The sequence below is a fragment of the Grampus griseus genome (genome assembly GCF_964374135.1).
Source record: "Grampus griseus genome assembly, chromosome: 19".
Taxonomy (NCBI): Eukaryota; Metazoa; Chordata; class Mammalia; order Artiodactyla; family Delphinidae; genus Grampus; species Grampus griseus.
Genome location: NC_139013.1, coordinates 7,374,565 through 7,393,190, shown reverse-complemented (window position 1 = coordinate 7,393,190; position 18,626 = coordinate 7,374,565). Strand labels below are relative to the sequence as shown.

Sequence of the window (18,626 nt, the reverse complement as noted above, 5' to 3'; positions counted from 1 at the left end):
GCCACCATCTCTTCCCTGGGAATTGTAGCCTCCTAAGCATTTGCCTGTTCCCCTTCAGCCTCTTCCTTTCAATTTTTCTGTCCACAGCCATTGACGTGATCTTTTAAGAATGCAAATTATGTTCTGTCCATCTCCTGATCAAAACCCTTTAGTGACTTCCCATTGCTTTTCAAAAAAAATCTGCCCTCTCCCCCATGTAACACTTTATTCAGGCAAAGATCAGCAATGGCTGCTACAACCATGAGGTGAGAGATGAGGTGGTCGGGGAACAGTGGCAAAGTCTCTCTGCTTAGATTACCAAGGAGAAAACGTACTTTTACAAGGAGAGATCTATCAGTTAGCCCCTTGATCAGGTGGTCAAACTCAGCATCATAATAGTGGGGCTATCTGACATTATTGCACCTCCAGAGGTGATGCATATGAAGTCCGCAGTATCACCAGGGAAACATTCTTGCCAAAAATGCTGAACGTTAGTCTATTCAAACCTCAGACTCAATTTCCATGTTATAGGCAAAACAGAGGTTTTGGAACACACTGAACACCATGAGGAAACAATCAGACAAATCCAGAATGTGGGATATTCTACTGGAAACTGGTCTGAACTCTGGGGAAAAACCAACAACATATGGGAAAAAAAGTGTGTGGGGGTGTGCATGTGTGTGTGTGTCTGTATTCTATATTAAAAGAGAATAAAGAGACATGACAACCAAATACAATGCATGAAACTTGATTGGCTCCTGGTTCAGATTAAAACAAAATACTAGTGGGTCAATTGGGAAAATCTGAATAGGGACTGGATAAACTTTCTAAGACGTGAAACTAGTTCTGTGGTTATGCAGAAGAATGCCTTTTTCTTGGGAGATGCATGGTGGAGTATTTAGAGGTGCAGTGCCGCAGCAATTTACTTTCCAGTAGTACAGAAAAAAAAACATTATTAAGGCAGGTTTAGCTTTATTTTCTTTAGATTTTTTATTTTGAAATAATTTTAGAATTACGGAAAACGTCAAAAACATAGTTCAGAGAGTTCCCATATACATACAGAAAGCAAATATGTCAAAATATTTTAAACATATTAGTCACTTAAATGTTGTAATAATTTCTGTATTAGTAAACAGCCAATTGCATCTATCAAAAAAACTTAAAATATTTACTTCTTACAGATCTACAGGGCCCTAAATAACATGGCCACCAGTTCTCTGCTCTCTTGGCCAACCACCTAGGATTCCTGCCATCCTTCCTAAGTCAGGGCCTTTGCACTTGCTGTTAATCCCGCCCTGATCTCCTTTCCATCGGGCCTCTGTTCAAACATCACCTCTTCAGAAGAGCCTTCCATTATCATCCTTTCTAAAATAGCTCCTCTTTCGCTGCCCAACGCCCTACTCTCCCCTATTTTTCTTTATTGTGCTGGCCACCATACGAAATTAAATTTATATTTTTAAATGCCTATATTGTCTCCCTCAGTACAATGCAAGCTCCAAAAAGGAAAAGACTTTGCTTTAGTCACGTGCTACATCCCAGAGTCCAAACACGGCCGAGCACACATTAGTCGCTCGATGAATAGTTACTTATTTAATAGGTTAGGCAATCACATCGTTCACAGAGGGATTCTTTGCCAAGCGGCGGAAGGGTAAAGTTCCCTACATGACGATACACGCATGCGCACAAGATCCGGGAAGTGTGTTAGGGGAAAGGGGTGGAGCATAGAGAGGAGTCTCGCGGACAGAGGCTGTTGGATCCCAGAGCGCGAGGTGGAAGAAGACGGCTTGGGGCGAAGCGCGCGTGCGCACTGTGACCAGCTTGCCGCGGCAAAGGCGTCTAAGGTGCCGGAAGGCGGGGGGTAGTGGTCTTGCGCGTGCGCAGTGCCCGCGGCGGCCCCAGGCTCCCCGTATGTGAGTTGTGGTGGACTCGCGCAGCGCGTGCGCAGTGCGAACGGCGGAGGGATTTGAGGCTGGTTCCTCCCCGTGCCCTGTCGCGAGCCGAAGCCGCGCGGGCTCGTGAGCAGCGGCCTGGAGCGCGCGGTAGGCGAGCGATAGAGACTGAGGGACGCGGACGCCGCCACAGTCGAAGCCAGAGCAGGAGTATCTGCTACTGAGGGTCCGCCGCAGCCGCCGCGAGCCCCCGGACCGTCGCTAGGCCGAGGAGGGCGCCGCGCGGCGGGTGAGTGTGACTTAGTGGCCTTACCGGGTGCGGGGCCGCTACCCACAAGCCCCTGCGGTGTGCCTCAGTCCCTTCCCCGCGGCCGGGTCCCCTTCCCGCGCCACTGCCATAGCACCTTTTTGCACCCCTTATCCAGAGTTCTCTGGTCACTTAGGCCCTTTTCCCATAGTCGCCCTCCTCTTCAGCGGTCACTTCCCCACAGGCCCTTGCGGTGTGTTGCCTTTTTTTCCTTGCCTCCACCGACCCTTACCCATAATTCATTTCGCCTGTGGGGCCCACATTTATTCCTCACAACTCCCTGGCTTGAGGTTTGCTACTTTTGATCCCCTTCCTTGATCGGAGACTTCCTGCGACCCTCGCCCCATAACCTGTTATCCAAGGTATGGGACCACCAGCCGCCACTGCCTTGGATCTCCTTTCTCAGGATCCTTGATGCCCCCACAAGCCCCCAGGGACCCTCAGCCCCGCAGTTCCTTGCTCAGGACTCTGAGACTTCACTACTCAGAAACCCTTTTTCAGTCTTTATTTCTGTTATCGGTTTCAGTCCTCCCTCCAAAACCTGCTTTCTCATTCAGATTTATTCCTTTCCCTTGTGGCTTAGGAGCACTCTGTGCCCCTACAGAACTTGTTCTGATACTGAGATTTTGCCCCTATTTCCCTCTTTTCTTGGAAGTCAAGGGATTATAGGGGCCTTATCTCTCCCAGCCCACCCTCATATAATGTGGTCCTGCTTCTGCTCTCAGACTTGGCAAGATGACGCAGTTCCTGCCACCCAACCTTCTGGCTCTCTTTGCTCCTCGTGACCCCATCCCATACCTGCCACCCCTGGAGAAACTGCCACATGAAAAACACCACAATCAACCTTACTGTGGCATTGCGCCATACATCCGAGAGTTTGAGGTGAGTTCACTCAGCAGACTTGGGCTGGGATGGGTTCTGGGGTCCGTGGGGCTGGATTGGGGAGTCCAGTCTCTGGCCAGTTTTCCAGCTGTGTGATTTAGGCAGGTGACTTTTATGCTCAGTTTCCCTGTCTTGATTGGGATGGATAATGCATCCCTTGTTGGTTTTTGTGGAAGTTCCGTAACTACCAGTTGAGGATTCAGGCTCTCGAGTTAGGTAGACCTTGGCGCACCATTTAGCATCTGTGTGACCTTGGGCAAGTGGTGCATCCTCTTAGTGCTTTGATCGCTTCATCTATAGCAAGGGGATATTAGTATCTTCGCTGTAATATTGACGGAGAATTAACTGGAAATTTTATGTCATGGGGTTTGATCCTAAGCAGTCAGCAAATGTCAATGTTTATTATTATATTTATCATTTTTGTCACAGGGTGATATTTGTAAAGGGTTAGCACCAGGTGATGGGCTGCTTAAGACTGTGGGCTTGAGAATTTCAGGATAAACACGAATAAACGACTTGTGCTCTTGGGCCTCAGTTTTTTCATTTGTGAAATTGGGATAACAACTTCCACCTCTTACGGTGTATCAGAGAACACCTGAGAAATGCTGCCAGAAATCAGAAGAAGAAAGTTCTGGCATCGAGTGGGAAAGGGGAGATGGAGGAAGTTGCAGAGCAGAAGTTAGTTGCGCGGTGACAGAAGATCGGCTCTTTAGTGGGATTGCCACCCTCATTGAACTGGTACTTGGAAAATGTTGTTCGCCAGTTACACTAATTTAATGGCTACAGGCCAGTGGCAGACATGGGTTATTTGCCAGTTACTATTTGATGAAAGCTTGCTGAGGCCTTCAGGAACTGCTCTGGTCCTCAGAGGGTGTTCAGTTGTTTACCTCTGAGCACTGCACTGTCAGCTCCTTTTGCTTCAGGCCTGGTCCCGATTCCTGTTTATGATTGAGGACAAATATGCTGCAGGTTGACTTTCTTGATAAATGCAAGAGAGTTTCTTTCATTTTTCTAGTATTTTTAGAGAAAGACTACAAAGTAAAAAATCAAAAATTTTTTGTTAAGTTCAATGGGCATAAAACTCCTCTGTCAGATCGCTGTAGAAGTTTCTGAATACCAGTTCCTGGCTTCTCTACTCCTCTTGTCACAGACCAGTAACAGTTCACAGATAGTATTGGTCCATGGACTGTGCTTTGATCTGCTCCCTGGAACTGTCCATGTTTGTTTGTGCGTGCGTGTGTGTAAACATGCAGGGGAGCGTGGCCAAGATATTTATTATTTCCTGGCTGGGTGTCTCTTGGTGTTTTCCCCTGTCCCTCCCACCCTGTCACCTCTTCTTGTTCCCAGGACCCTCGAGATGCCCCTCCTCCGACTCGAGCAGAAACTCGGGAGGAGCGCATGGAGAGGAAGGTATGTAGTGTCTGCCTTCTGGCCCCACGTCCTTTTTTGCCTCTTTCTTCAGGATGTTCCCTGACATCAGGGCACTTCTGTCTGTATTCAGTTGTCTACCTTTCTCCTGACAGAGACGGGAAAAGATTGAGCGGCGACAGCAGGAAGTCGAGACAGAGCTAAAAATGTGTAAGTCTCTCCTTCCTCCTTTCATCTCTCGTTCAAGCACTCCTGTGTTTCTCTCCACCAGTCCACCCCAGGACTTTAATTTGGGAAAGCGGGTTGTCAGTTCACTCTTTTAACCCCACCGTTTGCCATGCACTGTATTTGGTTTAGGTATTTAAGCAGGGGAGTGTGGAGTAAGGGTGGGCAGGAAAGGAGCCTGGTACCTTGGGCTGCGTCCTGTAGGAGCCTGCACTTGGAGGCGCTCCCACAGCCCAGCCAGGTCTCACAGGGCAAGGCAGTGAGGTCCCGGCTAGTGAGGCAGTTCTGGCTGCACCTTAGCTCCCTGATCCTCGGACTGCTGATGTTTCATCCCTTCCAAGTACAGGAGGAATTGGAGTTTGGGATAGGGACCTTGTAGCCATTGACCAGACTTCACAAGAGGGTCGCATATCAGTCTCCAATGGCCCTTTCTTGTTAGGGAGAGGGCTTTGTAGTTAGGACTTGGGTTTTCCTCCTATACTTGTGCGTCTATGGTGAATCACTTCACTCAGAACCTTATTCCCTGGAGTGGCCCATTCCTCAAGGAGCTTATGCAAATGCTTCACAACTGAATACCTGGGCATCTAAATGAGAGCTATCTAAGCCCTCACTCTCACTGCCTTCCTGTCTTTTCTTGGACGCCTCAAAGGCATCTCAAACTCAGTGTCCAAACCACAATCAGGATTTCCTCTCCCCAACAACCTGGTCTTTGGATGTTTCCTTTGCTGGAACCTGGTCATCCAGCTTTGCAAATCATGACCTCAGTCATGACCACCCAGTTTGCTTTTAACAACTTTTTCTTGCTATTTCCCCAGCTTGTCACCAAAACCTATCCCTGTCACAAATCTGAGCCCTCTTTCTGTGTCCACCACCCAGGGCCCCTCTAGCCTGGACACGCAGTCTAATGTCTAATGGGGTTTACCTGCATCTCTGTCCCCACCAGGTTCTGGAGGGCTTTTTTTGTTTTTTTTTTTAATCTGTGCTGCACAGCCTGTGGGATCTTAGTTCCCTGACCAGGAATCGGACTCGCACCCTCTGCATTGGAAGTGCAAAGTCTTCACCACTGGACCGCCAGGGAAGTTCCCTCTGTGGGGCTTTTTAAAATACAACTCTGATTGTACCTTTCTCTGCTGACACCCTTTTGGTGGGGGAGGGCGCACTGCGCGACCTGCAGAATCCTAGTTCCCTAACCAGGGATTGAACCCGGGCCCTCGGCAGTGAAAGCGCAGAGTCCTAACCTCTGGACCGCCAGGGAATTCCCACACAGCCTCCTTTTGCTTTCAGCAAAAAGACCGGAGTCCCTTCCCTGCCCACTGGGGATGCATTCTGCCCATGCTCCCCTCCTGCTCCAGCCAGCACGGGCCTCTTCCTTCCCAGATGCTCTCCTGTCACCGGGTCTTTGCCTGGGCTCTTCCCTCAGTCTCACATGATACTTGGTTTATATGGAGCTGCTCTTCGTATCTCTGTCAGCGTCACTCCTCAAGGAAGCCTTTCGTGACTTCCTTGCTCTGGTCCGAGTCCCCATGTACATTGAAAGCCCTGAGTCCTGCTGCAGGTTGGTCACTTCAGTCTGCAGGAAGGATTCACTGGTGAATATCTATCTTACATTGGTTCATAGTTGCTCCAGGAAGGCAGGGTTTGGATGGAATTTGCTCACCATTGTGGCCCCAGCTCCTGTAGGACCTGGCTCACAGAACTGTTGGCAGCAGGTAACTTGGGGAACCTTTCAGCTCTGCTGCTGGGGCACGCACCTTGTAGTCTGACCCACATGAGTTGTTTGTTTGTTTTAATCTTTACTGGAGTATAATTGCTTTACAATGTTGTGTTAGTTTCTGTTGTAGAACAAAGTGAATCAATTATAAGTATACATATATCCCCGTATCCTCTCCCTCTTGAACCTCCCTCCCACCCTCCCTGTCCCACCCCTGTAGGTGGTCACAAAGCACCGAGCTGATCTCCCTCGCTGTGCAGCAGCTTCCCACTAGCCATCCATTTTACATTTGGTAGTGTGTATATGTCCATGCCACTCTCTCAGTTTGTCCCAGCTGCCCCTTCCCCGCCCCCCCGACCCGTGTCCTCAAGTCCGTTCTCTACGTCTGCATCTTTATTCCTGCCCTGCCGCTAGGTTCATCAATACGGTTTTTTTCTTAGATTCCGTATATGTGCGTTAGCATACGCTCTTTGTTTTTCTCTTTCTGACTTACTTCACTTTGTATGACAGGCTCTAGGTCCATCCACCTCATTACAAATAACTCAGTTTTGTTCCTTTTTATGGCTGAGTAATATTCCATTGTATATATGTGCCACATCTTCTTTATCTGTTCATCTCTGACCCACATGAGTTTTAACCCCACCTCTGCCACTTACAGCTGTGTGGCCTTGGATAAGTCACTTCTCCTGTTGGAAATTGTTTTTCACACTTTAAAACGGGGATCCTGGCATGTTAAACAATACTGAGGATGCAGCCAGTCAAATTTAGAATGTGGGAAATTGTATAGGACAAACATGTGATCCAGTTTCTTTAACAAAAGTTAAAAGGGTGGCAGGGGGCAGGGAGTGAACCAAATGGATTAAACAGTCAAAAGGCACCTCAACCAAATGGTAAGTGTGGAGCTTGTTTGGATCCTGATTTAAATGAGCCAACTGTAAAAATCCAGTTTTGAAACAGTCAAGGACATTTGAACACTGGGTCTTAGTGAAGTTAAGGAATTAACGTTGAAGTTAAGGAAATAACGCTTTTTTAGTCTTTATTAGCAACTACAGTGGTATATCCGGGGTTTGACTTAAAATCCTGGTGGGGTTAGAGATGTAACAAGTGTAGCCACGTGGTGATAGTTGAAGCTGGTTCAGAGGGGTTCGTTACACTGTTCTCTATTTCCTTAAGTGTTTGAACTTCCCTGTGAAAAAAAAGGAAAAGGAAAGGATGGGTCAAGTATAGTAGGTTTTCTCTGCCCCGAGAGCCTCCATCCCCAAGTACAGAAACTTGCTGTGCCTTGTCACAGTTAACAGCTACCATTCAAGGGGGCCTTGCTCCTTGCTGAACACTTGATGTATAGAATATGTCATGATTTTGACTTACAGCTTCCAAGTGCAGCAGGGGTTATTACTCCTGCTTTTAAGACAGAAGATGGAGGTTTGTGGAGGCCGGGTATGTTTAGCAAGAGCAAGAGTTCTGAGATACTTTCTTCACCATCTCAAAGCCTAATGAGTTTTCTCAGCTCCACAGTCTAGTCCTTTGAGCCCCTGCTCTGGGCTGCTACCTACATAATCCCTTTAACCAAGGATTTCCCAAGGGCAGAGTTGCCAGCGGAGTGGAGTGGAGTGAGGGTGTGTGCCTGTTGACTGGTGAACTGCTCATCAACTTCAGTTCATTGTCACCCTCTTTTAGCTCAGATACGTGGGTACTATTGGCTCAGCTGCACTAGCTTTTACATTTGGTCACACTCCTGGGCCTCTTGGTTAAGCAGAAACTACAGAGACTCGTTTGGTGTGCCCGGGGTGGTTTCCCCTTTTGTCTGCCGGGCTTCTCCGGGCTGCCCATCAGGGAGCTCAGCGCTCTGCGGTCTGGCCTTCGTCCACTCCCCCAGGCAGTGATCGGGGTCCCACTGCACTGCTCCTGCTGTACCTGTTAGACCACCTGCTGCCTGGTGGTGTGAGGTTTATTTCCTGTTAAATACAACTTCAGGTCAAATGTTATCTCAGTGAGGCCTTTCCTGACCTTCCCATTAAAATTCTTCTCCCCATCTGCTATTACCGGATAGAACTAGATGGTTGCCTTATTTACCTTGTTTACTTTCAGCCTCCCTCCAGTAACAGATGAGCTCCAAGAAGGCAGGCATCTTTTTTGTCTTTGTTGAGTCCCCAGCATCTACGGGAGTTTCAGGCACAAAGTGCTTAATAGATTTCTGTTGGGTGAATGGATGCAGATTGAGACATTTGGGCACAGAAAATTACAACCCAAAGGGATGAGGTTTGGTGAGGAAGTGAGGGGCAGGCACAAAGACGGACTTGTTTTCAAAGGCTACCATCAGTTTCCAGGTAGTCATTCCCTTAAATTTGAGTTCAGTCTTCTGTTTTCCAAGAAATTCCCTAAAGTCATCCTGAACTTAGTTTATGTCTGCAGCCAACCTCTCTCATGAGAAACAGATCTGTGACCTTTAATTGTCTGGCTTCTCTGAGAAGCTAACACACAGGGTTCAGCCTGGGGCCTGGGCTGTGAGGTCAGGCTGGGGTGTAAAGCTGAGCTTGGCCTCTGCTGTCTGACACTTCTCCTCTTCCATGCCTCAGGGGCTGGTTGTATTTCCATTTGCAAAATGGTGGTAAATAAGTCTCAGCCTCCAGCAGTGTCTGAGCCTAATTATGTGTTCAGTAAATTATTAATGTTATTCCTTTTCTCACATTCTCATAGAATATGGCAAGTTCTAAAGAAAGTAGCACTGTATTATAGAAGAACCGCCTCCACTGGCAATGGGCAGGGTGCCTTTGGGGCCCTGGCAGGAGTCAAGAGCCATTGTGTGTGCTGGGGCCACCATACTTGGTGAAAAAGACTTCTTTCTTCCCAGGCCTGACCCATCAGAATCACCTATGGAGTTGGGTTTTGTAATAAGAGTCTGGTTTCTGTCTGTGGATATGATTATTTCTCAGTGGTCTGGCGGTAGTAAGGCTGGGAATAAGAATCTGACCCGCCTCTTGTGGGCTCCAGCGCCAGCCGTGGGTTCCTCCCTGAGGCCACAGGGCATAGGGCAGAAAGCAGGGCTTGGCCTCTGCTAGGCTTCCACTCCCAGTCTTAGGGTTGCTTGATCTCAGGTTTCCCCTGGGGCTGCAGTTGCAGGCCCTGCCTGTGGGTGGCACTGTGGCCCTGCAGGTGAGAGAGGAAGCTCAGTACCTGGAGGGATCAGGCTGCTTCTCCAGAGATGCCTCTTTGAGCTTAGTTACACCTGGGAGGGACCTGGGCCTCAGGATACATACGTCTGAAGTGGCAGTTAGGCTGGCCTCCGTCCTGTCAGCTTGAAGTCAGTCTTACCCCCTCCCTTCGTCAGCCTAAATCAGCCACTTAGATGAAGGCTGCTGTGCTTCGGAGAAACCAGGGCTCAAAGGGACATGCCCAAGGTGGCCAGGTGACCAAAAGTTCTGGGTCTCTGCCCGTCAGTCTGTTTCTGTCTTGCTCTACGATACTGTTGGCACCTTCTACTTAGAAATTCTTTTTTTTCCTGCACAGGGGACCCTCACAATGATCCCAATGCTCAGGGTGATGCCTTCAAGACTCTCTTTGTGGCTAGAGTGGTGAGTCCCCAGCTCCCAATCCCTGGAGCCCCAGAGGAGTCTGGAACCCTGGACTGCTGAGAGCTTGGGTGTGGGCAGTAGACTAGGTCCCGGGGATGTTCTGAGGGCTTCTCCCACTTAACTTCATTTCTGTCTACTTGTAGAACTATGACACGACAGAATCCAAGCTCCGGAGAGAGTTTGAGGTGTACGGACCCATCAAAAGAGTGAGTGGACTGGGGCGCGGGGAGTTTGAGTTGGACGTGTGTGAAGGGAGGGAGGAGGCTGGCTCCCAGCCCTGAGGGTGCATTGCCTCATTTCTGGCTTCGGAGTCCATGGCCTGGGTTTCTATCCTGACTGCGGTTCCATGCGGTAGACTTGGGACAGCAGAAGGACAGCAAAGAGGTAGTGACTACTTGCTGCTGATTTAGAGCACAGGTCGGCAAACTACAAAGTTGGGTTTTGTAAATAAAGTTTTGTTGGTATCCAGCCAGGCCCATTTGTTTACTGTTGTTTGCGGCTGCTATTGCCGTAAGGCGGAGTGGGTCGGGCAGAAAGAGACCGTATGGCCCTCAGAGCTGGAAATACCTGCTGTCTTCTCTATACCTTTATAGAAAATGTATGTTGATTCTTGTTTTAGAACAAGACTTCATGTTTAACTTACATTTCTTCATTTAATTTAAATGTTCTGGGCTGTAGCAAGGGCTTGAGGCCATCGTGCGCATAAACTGCGAAGCCCAGGGCCATTAGAGCAGCAGTCACTCTGGGTCCTTGAAGGGACGGAGAGAGGGTCTGAGGTGTCTGTCGCTGGCATCACCCAGCCCAGGGCCTGGCATACGGGCTGTGTGATTGAGAGGGTGGGATTTCTGTGTGTCAGAGCTGACCTCTGCCCCCCAGATACATATGGTCTACAGTAAGCGGTCAGGAAAGCCCCGGGGCTATGCCTTCATCGAGTACGAACACGAGCGAGACATGCATTGTGAGTACCTCCCACCTGTGCCCTGCCCTCTGACCCTCTCTCTTCTCTGCTGCCCCAGCCCCTTCCCGTCGTCTGTCCCTGCCCCCCTCCCTGCCAAACCTGACATTAGCAATGTCTCTCTCCTCCTCCCTCTGTTTCTGATATATCTTTTTTTTTTTTATATACGTGTTTTTTTAAAAACAAAAACCAAAATCCCCCACAACGTGTGTGTGTGTGTGAACCCGGGGAGGTAAGTGTCACACGTTGAACCTCAGGGGCAAGGAGGGAGCTGGGCGGCGGCTGGGGCTAGCGGGAGGTGGGGGGAGGGGTCGGAGTTTTGGGGAGCCTCTCCCCGTTCCCCCCCCGGAGTTGGGGGCGGCCAGGTTAGAATGAGGCCTGGCCTTTGAACCTGCCCTCTCTTCCCCCAGCTCAGCTGGGGCTGGGCTACCCGACCCTCCGCCTCCCCACCCCGGCCCCCGCCCTGCTCCTCAGCGGGCAGTGGGCTGGTTGGCGTGTTCAGCGCCTGCCCCCACATCTCCAGAGCCCCCTTTGAGGCCGCGGCGGCGTCCACGTGGGCAGGGATGGGTGGGTGGGGGCGGGCAGGGCTGCGGCGTGTCCAGGGGCCGCCGTATTAATTGACTGTTCTTATTGTCACTGCAGCCACCACGCAGCTGGCTTGCAGCTGATGCTTACGCTCCCCTTACAACACCTCAGTGTATGGTTGGTATAAGGGTTTGTATCATGGGTAAGATCATTCAGCACCGCACACCAGCCCAGCTTAGCCAGGCAGCTCAGGAGCAGCGAGGCATCCCTCCTCCCATCCCCAGGCGCCCCCCTCAGCCTCCCCGCACCCAGAGCCCTTTCCTCGTTTGGGTGCCCTTGGTCCCATCTGCCCCCCATCCATCTGCTCTCCAGTAATCCTGCTGATCCCAGGAGGGGAGAGATGAACCCCGACGGGAAAGGCAGTTGGGCTCGACCCAGCCCCCTGACTTACCTGGCTTCATGATGTCAGTGGCAAGGTGGCGGGAATACTGAAGATGGGATGCACGGGGACCAGGGCTCCATGTGGAACCCTTCAGCCCTCCGCTCCCTGCCCCTGCGCCTTCGCGGGGCTGTCACTGTGGTGGCCCTGGAGAATCGTTTTGCTTGCTAGATTCGGGGTGCTCTGCCCCCTTCCTGTCTGCCTTATCATGGTTGAGGCCTCCCGAGAGGCCGTGGAGCCCAGCGGCCCAGCTGCTCTCCGGAGTGCATGGGATTGGGGACTGGGGTGCGGGAGGGTTCGAGTGACAGGCCGTAAGCAGCAGAAGGTGGTGTAGATTTTCCTGAAGACCCTTCCACTGTCTAGAGACCTAAGAGAGGGAGAGAGAGTGAAGCCTAGAAATACACACGTCACATGTTTTCTCTGCTGTTACTCCCGGGTTGGGCCTCTTCTGGGGTTTGGGACACAACCAGAGCAGGGTTCCTTCGCTTGACGGTGTTCCCAGCCCTTAACTTCCTTCCCCTACCACCCTCCTCTGGGTTCAGGGGCCAAGCGGCCCCTCCCCCTCGGATCATGGGCAGCACTCCATCTCCTGGACCCCCAAGGCTGTCCCCTTGGGTGCCAGCCTTTGGGCTGAAGCAGGTGGTGGGAGGGAGTGTGGAGTTCGAGGTGGAGAAGTCATTCCACGTGCTGAGAGGGGGTGGGCGTGTGCCTAGTTCAGCATGGACTTTACTGGGGAAAGGTGAAGGTGGACAGGTTTGCCAAGGCCTCCCTAGCCTTCTTTTTAAAATCAAACAAGATAGTCCCACGGCTTTCCAGCTCCCAGACTTGATGTTAACCCTTGTCTCCCCCTCTTTCAAGGCCTCCGTGAGGTTTCTTTGGGGTCCACCACTTCCTCTGCCTGTCTCCAGGTGGTGCAGGAGATGTGGTTCCTCTCCCCCTCCATGGCTCCCTAGAATCCCTTCCCTGTAGCTTTAGCTGACCCCGTGGTGGTGGGTGTGGGGTCTGTGCGCGTGCTCAGGTAAGCTTGGGGGCTCCAGGTAAGCGGTCCCGTGTCCCCCCCCGGGAAGCCCGCCTCCTCGCCAGGCCCCCAGGAGTTGCCGAGCCCCCCCCATCCCGCTCGGTTTGGACACCCGCAAGGCCGGCATCGGTAAATGGCACCTTTTTCTCTTCCTCTGGTTGTTATTTGGGGGGGAGAGGGCTGGGGCGGGGCCGGGTATTGTGGCTGGTTGAGGACGACCCCCTAGGCCAGGGCTGGGGGTGGGAAATAGGGACTTTTTTGGCCTTCCCGACAGCCCCACGTGAGACAGGCCGGGGATCAGGCCTGTCCTTTGCTGTGCCCTGCCCGAGCACAGGACGTGCCTCTCCCCGCATCTCCCCCTCTACTCCTCACCCTTCCCGAGAGGCTCAGGCTGGGCTTGGCCTCCCGGCGTGTGTTGAGCTGGGGGTGTGGAGTGAGATGGGACAGGGGCTGGGGTTGGGTGGCTGTCATCTCAGGTAAGGCAGGAATTTTCAGTAGCACCGCACATCTCCCGTGCCTCCCTCCACTTGCCCTCTCCCCCGCCTGCTGTAGGGGCCCCTCCAGGCCCCCGGGAGCACCATAACCCGCCCTTCTGCTCCCTGCCATCTCCTAAAGATTTCTCCCACCCCCTTCTGGTTCATTTTCTGTTCTGATGTCTGTTCCCCCCACGCTCACCCTCCCCCCAAAAAAAACACAGAAAAAGGAAACCGGTGTGAACTGGGGTGCAGAGCGGCCCGGCTGGGCCTCCTCCCCCAGCATGATGTTTTAGGGTGCATGCCTGGGGTTGTGGAGGAACCCTCCCCCACAGCAGAGTCCAGCCTTGAGTTAACCTCCAGTTTCTTTGCAGCGACTTTGGCCACCTTGGCGGGAGGGGGCTGCTCTGTCGAGTCGGAGTAGGAATGGCCTGGGAGCCCAGGGGGGTGGTTAGGGTCAGGATGGTGCCTGGGAGTGGTCTCGCCCCCCCAATAGTGATTGGGGGTTGGTAAGGAAGCAGGTGCCGAGATGGAGCAGGCCCCTCCTGGTTTGCGAGAGGGTTGGTCTGGCTGTCGGTTGCCTGGCTGTCTGGTGGGCATGTGTGTCTGTGTGTGCGCGTGTGTAAGTGTGTGGATGGGGACACGGCCGGGGGGTGGGGATGCCACAGAGCTGTGCTTTAGCCTGACTAGAGGACCCTCTGGGGACTCCTCCCCCTTCCCCTCCCCCTCCCCACATCTGTTGCAGCCGCTTACAAGCACGCAGACGGCAAGAAGATTGATGGCAGGAGAGTCCTTGTGGACGTGGAGAGGGGCCGCACGGTGAAGGGCTGGAGGCCCCGGCGGCTAGGTGAGCACATCCTGCACAGGCTGGGCTCGGTGTCCTGCTGGCTGCTTTCTCACCTCTCTTATCTGTACCCTCTGCTGCTTTCTGTCTTCTCTTCCTCTCCCAGCTGCTCACATGCTCTCTCCCTCTCTCTAGCTCAGCCTTTCTCGTCACCATCTTTCTCCTGGTCTGGTTTCTTACTCTGGGTTACTAGTTAGGAGCAAGAGTACTGTGGTTGAGAAGCCAGTCTGCGATCAGATTCCAGCTTACGTACTTCCTGGCTGGTGGATCTTCCCTTCCTCCTGCCTCATTTTCCTCATCCTGGAAAGTGGGAATAACGGCAAGAGTTAGTGAGCTCAGCATCTCACATAGCCAGCTTGGCAAGCGGCGTACGGTCGGGCTTGTGAAAGTCACTCTCTCGTCCACTTACCCTTTGCTCCTGCTCGTTCGTTCATTCATTCATTGATTCAGCAAACGCCAGTTTGGTCCCCAGCTGTGTACCGGGCTTCTAGTCAAGAGCAAGACATACATAGATGGTCTCTGCCCTCAGAGCCTCCTGCATTCCGTCCCCCCCACTCTCTGTCTCTAATTTGTCAGTCGCCATCAGTCAAGGTCAGTTTGGTAGCAAGCACCAGAAATACATTTGAGCTTCCTAAAGCATAAAGGGGACTTGTTGATACAGAATCCCAGTGTCTTGGAGCCCAGAGACAGGCGATGCCTGTGGGCCTCAAGAGGACCTGGAAGCCGAACCTGAACGGTCAGGAGCCGCCTTTGGCACCTCTGCAGCTTGCTTCTGCCTTGTTCGCTGTTCGTGTGGACTGTTCCCTTCTGTGTCTCTCCGCACTGGCCCAGTGTGGCATTCCACAGTCCAGTCCTTGATGAGTCTCTCTACGTTTTGGGGCGGGTGGATCTAAGTGGCTCAGCATTGGACCTGGACCTGGGGCTGAGGTCCTGCCATCCAAACATGGCTATTGAGGGCCAACTCCTATGAGGGTGAGTGACACAGTTGTCAGAGAAAATGATCTTCCCTGTGCAGGCACCCCCGGTGGCTCCAGGACCCTCTGCTCTTATTTCTGCCTCCCAGCCCGCTGTCGTGGTGCTTGACTTGCCTTTGTTGAGTAGAACACACACTCAGCCTGCTGAGTCTCTGAGCTTAACAGATGGGTTCTTATCTCACTGGTTTCTCTGGGGTGGAGTGAGTCCTTCAGAGTCTGCTGCTTCCGACTTTCTGATGGTGACACCTGGTGCATCTTGACCCAGTGCATTGCTACGTGCAAAAAAATACATTTAACCCAAACAGAAGTGTTATGAAACTATCTTTTCTACAGGCAGTGTATACTAGTACTTTATATTCTGTTGCTTTATTATTATTATTTTTAATATATTGGTTGCTACCAATCACATTTAATGATGTGATCCATTGCTGGGTTGTGACCTGAAAATTGAAAACACTAGTCTCTTCTGCCCCATACCTGTGATATTCCAGAAGCCTGGTCGGTTGCTTGTCCCTATTTGAATGTCTTTGATATCCAGGCCGCCTCTTTTCCTTTTTCACCCTCGTTGCTGAAAGTCATTCCTTATATGGAACCCTAGCCCACCTCACTGAAGCTTCCTTCCAGGCAGTGTGGGGCAGAAGCGTGCGTGAGAGGGCAGCTTCCTGGGTCTCAGCTCTGCCCTTCCTTGCAGAGTCACCCCGGGCAGGTGGCTTTATCTGAGATTGTTTCCCCGTCTGAATAAGGAGACCGTCCACTACTCCTTATAGCTGTTCAGTCATTTGACTGCTTGCTGCACATACGATTTTATATCCTGGATGCTGTACCACGTACAGTTACAGCGAGCAGAGCCAGACATCGTCCTGACTTTGATGGTGCGTTACAGGCTGGTGGGAGAGGCAGCTGTTAACTCACACATGTCCATGTAAAATCGGAAATTCCACCTGAAGTTCTGAGAAGGAAATGTATGTGAGTCGTGGAGAACAGCTTCATCTGGTAGGTCAGGGCAGGCTTGCTGAGGAAGCGTTGTTTGGGTTAATGTGCGAAGGGGTAAGTAGCAGTTAACTAGACAAGGGAAATGAGATTCCAGGTAAAGAGGTGAATGATACCCAAAACTGGGGCAGGAAGGCAGTGGAGACCATGAGGAGATCTGGGACATGGAGAGCCAGGGCGCCTTGCTCTACAGGCAGGAAGGAGCCAGCCATCTGACGGACGTTGCTTTAGGCTGTGGGGAGCCATTGGTGGCTTTGGAGCAGATCACGTTTTCAGTTAGACCATTGCCGTGCCTGAGGGTGAGGGTGAGGATGACTGGAAGACAGGATTTGCCAGGAGGCTTTGCGCGTCATTAGTGGTGAAGATGGTGAGCTTTGGAGTCAATTACAGGAGCTCCCAGCTCGCGCTGTGGAAGTCCTCTGATCTCTGAAGAGCGTGCGTGTTGTGTTAGAGAAGTGCGGCAGAAGGTCCTCAGGCACCTGGCCCCGTAGGCGCCGGCAGAGGTGCTTGGTGGCCTTTGCCGCGCCCCTTGCTGCCCCTCGCTCGCCCTGCTGTGGGCCCCGCCCGGACTAACCCGCTGTGGCCTGCCCCCGCCCCCAGGAGGTGGCCTAGGCGGAACCCGGAGAGGTGGCGCTGACGTCAACATCCGGCACTCCGGCCGGGACGACACCTCCCGCTACGATGAGAGGTGAGATTGGGCAGCCGGTGTCCTGGGACGGGGGCGGTCAGTGGGGGAGCCCTGCCGCAAACCTCTGCCCACCTCATCCAGGCCCGGCCCCTCCCCGCTTCCCCACAGGGACCGGGACCGGGACCGCGAGCGGGAGCGCAGGGAGCGGAGCCGCGAGCGAGACAAGGAGCGAGAACGACGACGCTCCCGCTCTCGGGACCGGCGGCGGCGCTCGCGGAGTCGTGACAAGGAGGAGCGGCGGCGCTCCAGGGAGCGGAGCAAGGACAAGGACCGGGATCGGAAGCGGCGCAGCAGCCGGAGCCGTGAGCGGGCGCGGCGGGAGCGGGAACGCAAGGAGGAGCTGCGAGGCAGCGGAGGTGGCGGCGACATGGCAGAGCCCTCCGAGGCCGGCGACGCGCCTCCTGATGATGGGCCTCCCGGGGAGCTGGGTCCCGACGGCCCCGATGGCCCAGAGGAGAAGGGCCGGGATCGGGATCGGGAGCGCCGTCGGAGCCACCGGAGCGACCGGGAGCGGCGCCGGGACCGCGATCGCGAGCGCGATCGGGAGCACAAGCGAGGGGAGCGGGGTGGTGAACGGGGCAGGGATGAGGCTCGAGGTGGGGCGGGTGGCGGTGGGCAGGACAACGGGCTGGAGGGCCTGGGCAGCGACGGCCGAGACATGTACATGGAGTCCGAGGGAGGTGACGGGTACCTTGCTCCAGAGAACGGGTATTTGATGGAGGCTGCGCCAGAGTGAAGAGAGCCTCCCACCAGTTGATTGGACGTGTTCCTACCCTCCCTGTTGCTGTCATCCTCTCCCCAAACCTTCTTGGTCACCACTTAAGTTTGCCAGCCAAGGGTAGGAGTCTCCTTATTTGTTCTGGTGTCTTGGATTTAAAAATAAAATTAATTTCTTGTTGATAATGGGCATTTGGTTTTTTCACTGCACTTACTTTCTTACCCAGAAGAGGGTCACCTTCTGCCTTTTGATAGCCCTGCTTTGGTTGGTTTTCACTTGAGCTTTATGACCTAAGGCTGCGGCTAGCCCCGGTACACCAGAGCTGTTTCAGATGGGGTAAGGAAGCCCTCCCTAAGGGTCCTTGATCCCTTTGTATCTTTCCTTTTTTACGTCTCTCCCACGCATTCCTCGTGGGGCTGTTCATACCCCTGTCTTGGTGCGGGGATGGGGCTTAGGCATTAGAATACTCAGTGGAAGCTACAGCTGTGTGTGAAAGGGAAGCTGTTAGTCTGAGTTGGGGAGCAGGAAGAAGGGTGAGGAAATGAAACATGAGAGCAATGTACAAAAGACAAAACATTCTGTAATACCATATACAGAAATAAACTCAAAATGGATTAAAGACCTAAAGGTAAGACCGGATACTACAAAACTCCTAGAGGAAAACATAGAACACACTTTGCCATAAATCGCATTGAAATTTTTTTGGTTCTGATTCCTAGAGTAATAGAAACAAAAGCAAGAATGAACAGTTGGAACCTAATGAAAAGCTTTTACACAGCAAAGGAAAGAAACAAAATGAAAAGACAACCTATGGAATGGGAGAAAATATTTGCAAATGATGTGACTGACAAGGGATTAATTTCCAAAATATACAAACAGCTCATACAGCTCAATATAAAAAATACAAACCCAGTCAAAAACGGGCAGAAGATCAAAATAGACATTTCTCCAAAGAAGACAGAGATGGCCAACAGACCGGTAAAGATGCTCAACATCACATAGCTAATTTAGAGAAATGCAAGTCAACCACAATGAGAGATCACCTCACACCAGTCAGAATGGCCATCAC

At 52.2% G+C, this 18,626-nt stretch overlaps 1 protein-coding gene across 3 annotated transcripts; it reads left to right on the top strand.

Moving 5' to 3' along the window:
* The first annotated feature begins 1,718 nt into the window (after nt 1-1,718).
* On the top strand, nt 1,719-17,737 carry SNRNP70 (small nuclear ribonucleoprotein U1 subunit 70). 3 transcript variants are annotated; one of them, XM_082676472.1, is made up of 10 exons: nt 1,719-1,820; nt 2,901-3,057; nt 4,405-4,467; nt 4,581-4,635; nt 9,869-9,933; nt 10,077-10,139; nt 10,810-10,891; nt 14,089-14,190; nt 16,752-16,839; nt 16,921-17,737. In XM_082676472.1, the coding sequence occupies exons 2-10, from the start codon at nt 2,911-2,913 to the stop codon at nt 17,573-17,575; spliced, it is 1,320 nt and encodes a 439-aa protein (XP_082532598.1). In that variant the 5' UTR covers nt 1,719-1,820; nt 2,901-2,910; the 3' UTR covers nt 17,576-17,737. The 3 variants fall into 3 exon arrangements, with proteins under 3 accessions (XP_082532598.1, XP_082532599.1, XP_082532597.1); XM_082676473.1 differs by lacking the exon at nt 1,719-1,820 and adding an exon at nt 1,942-2,157 and having other exon boundaries at nt 16,948-17,737; XM_082676471.1 differs by lacking the exon at nt 1,719-1,820 and adding an exon at nt 1,942-2,157.
* The last annotated feature ends 889 nt before the right edge of the window (nt 17,738-18,626 follow it).

Excerpts from the sequence above, each read along its gene's own strand:
- SNRNP70 (XM_082676472.1), top strand. The coding sequence starts at position 2,911 with ATGACGCAGTTCCTGCCACCCAACCTTCTGGCTCTCTTTGCTCCTCGT. Across the intron at positions 4,468-4,580 it reads AGGAGCGCATGGAGAGGAAG|AGACGGGAAAAGATTGAGCG; the intron begins GTATGTAGTGTC and ends TTCTCCTGACAG. Across the intron at positions 10,892-14,088 it reads ACACGAGCGAGACATGCATT|CCGCTTACAAGCACGCAGAC; the intron begins GTGAGTACCTCC and ends CATCTGTTGCAG.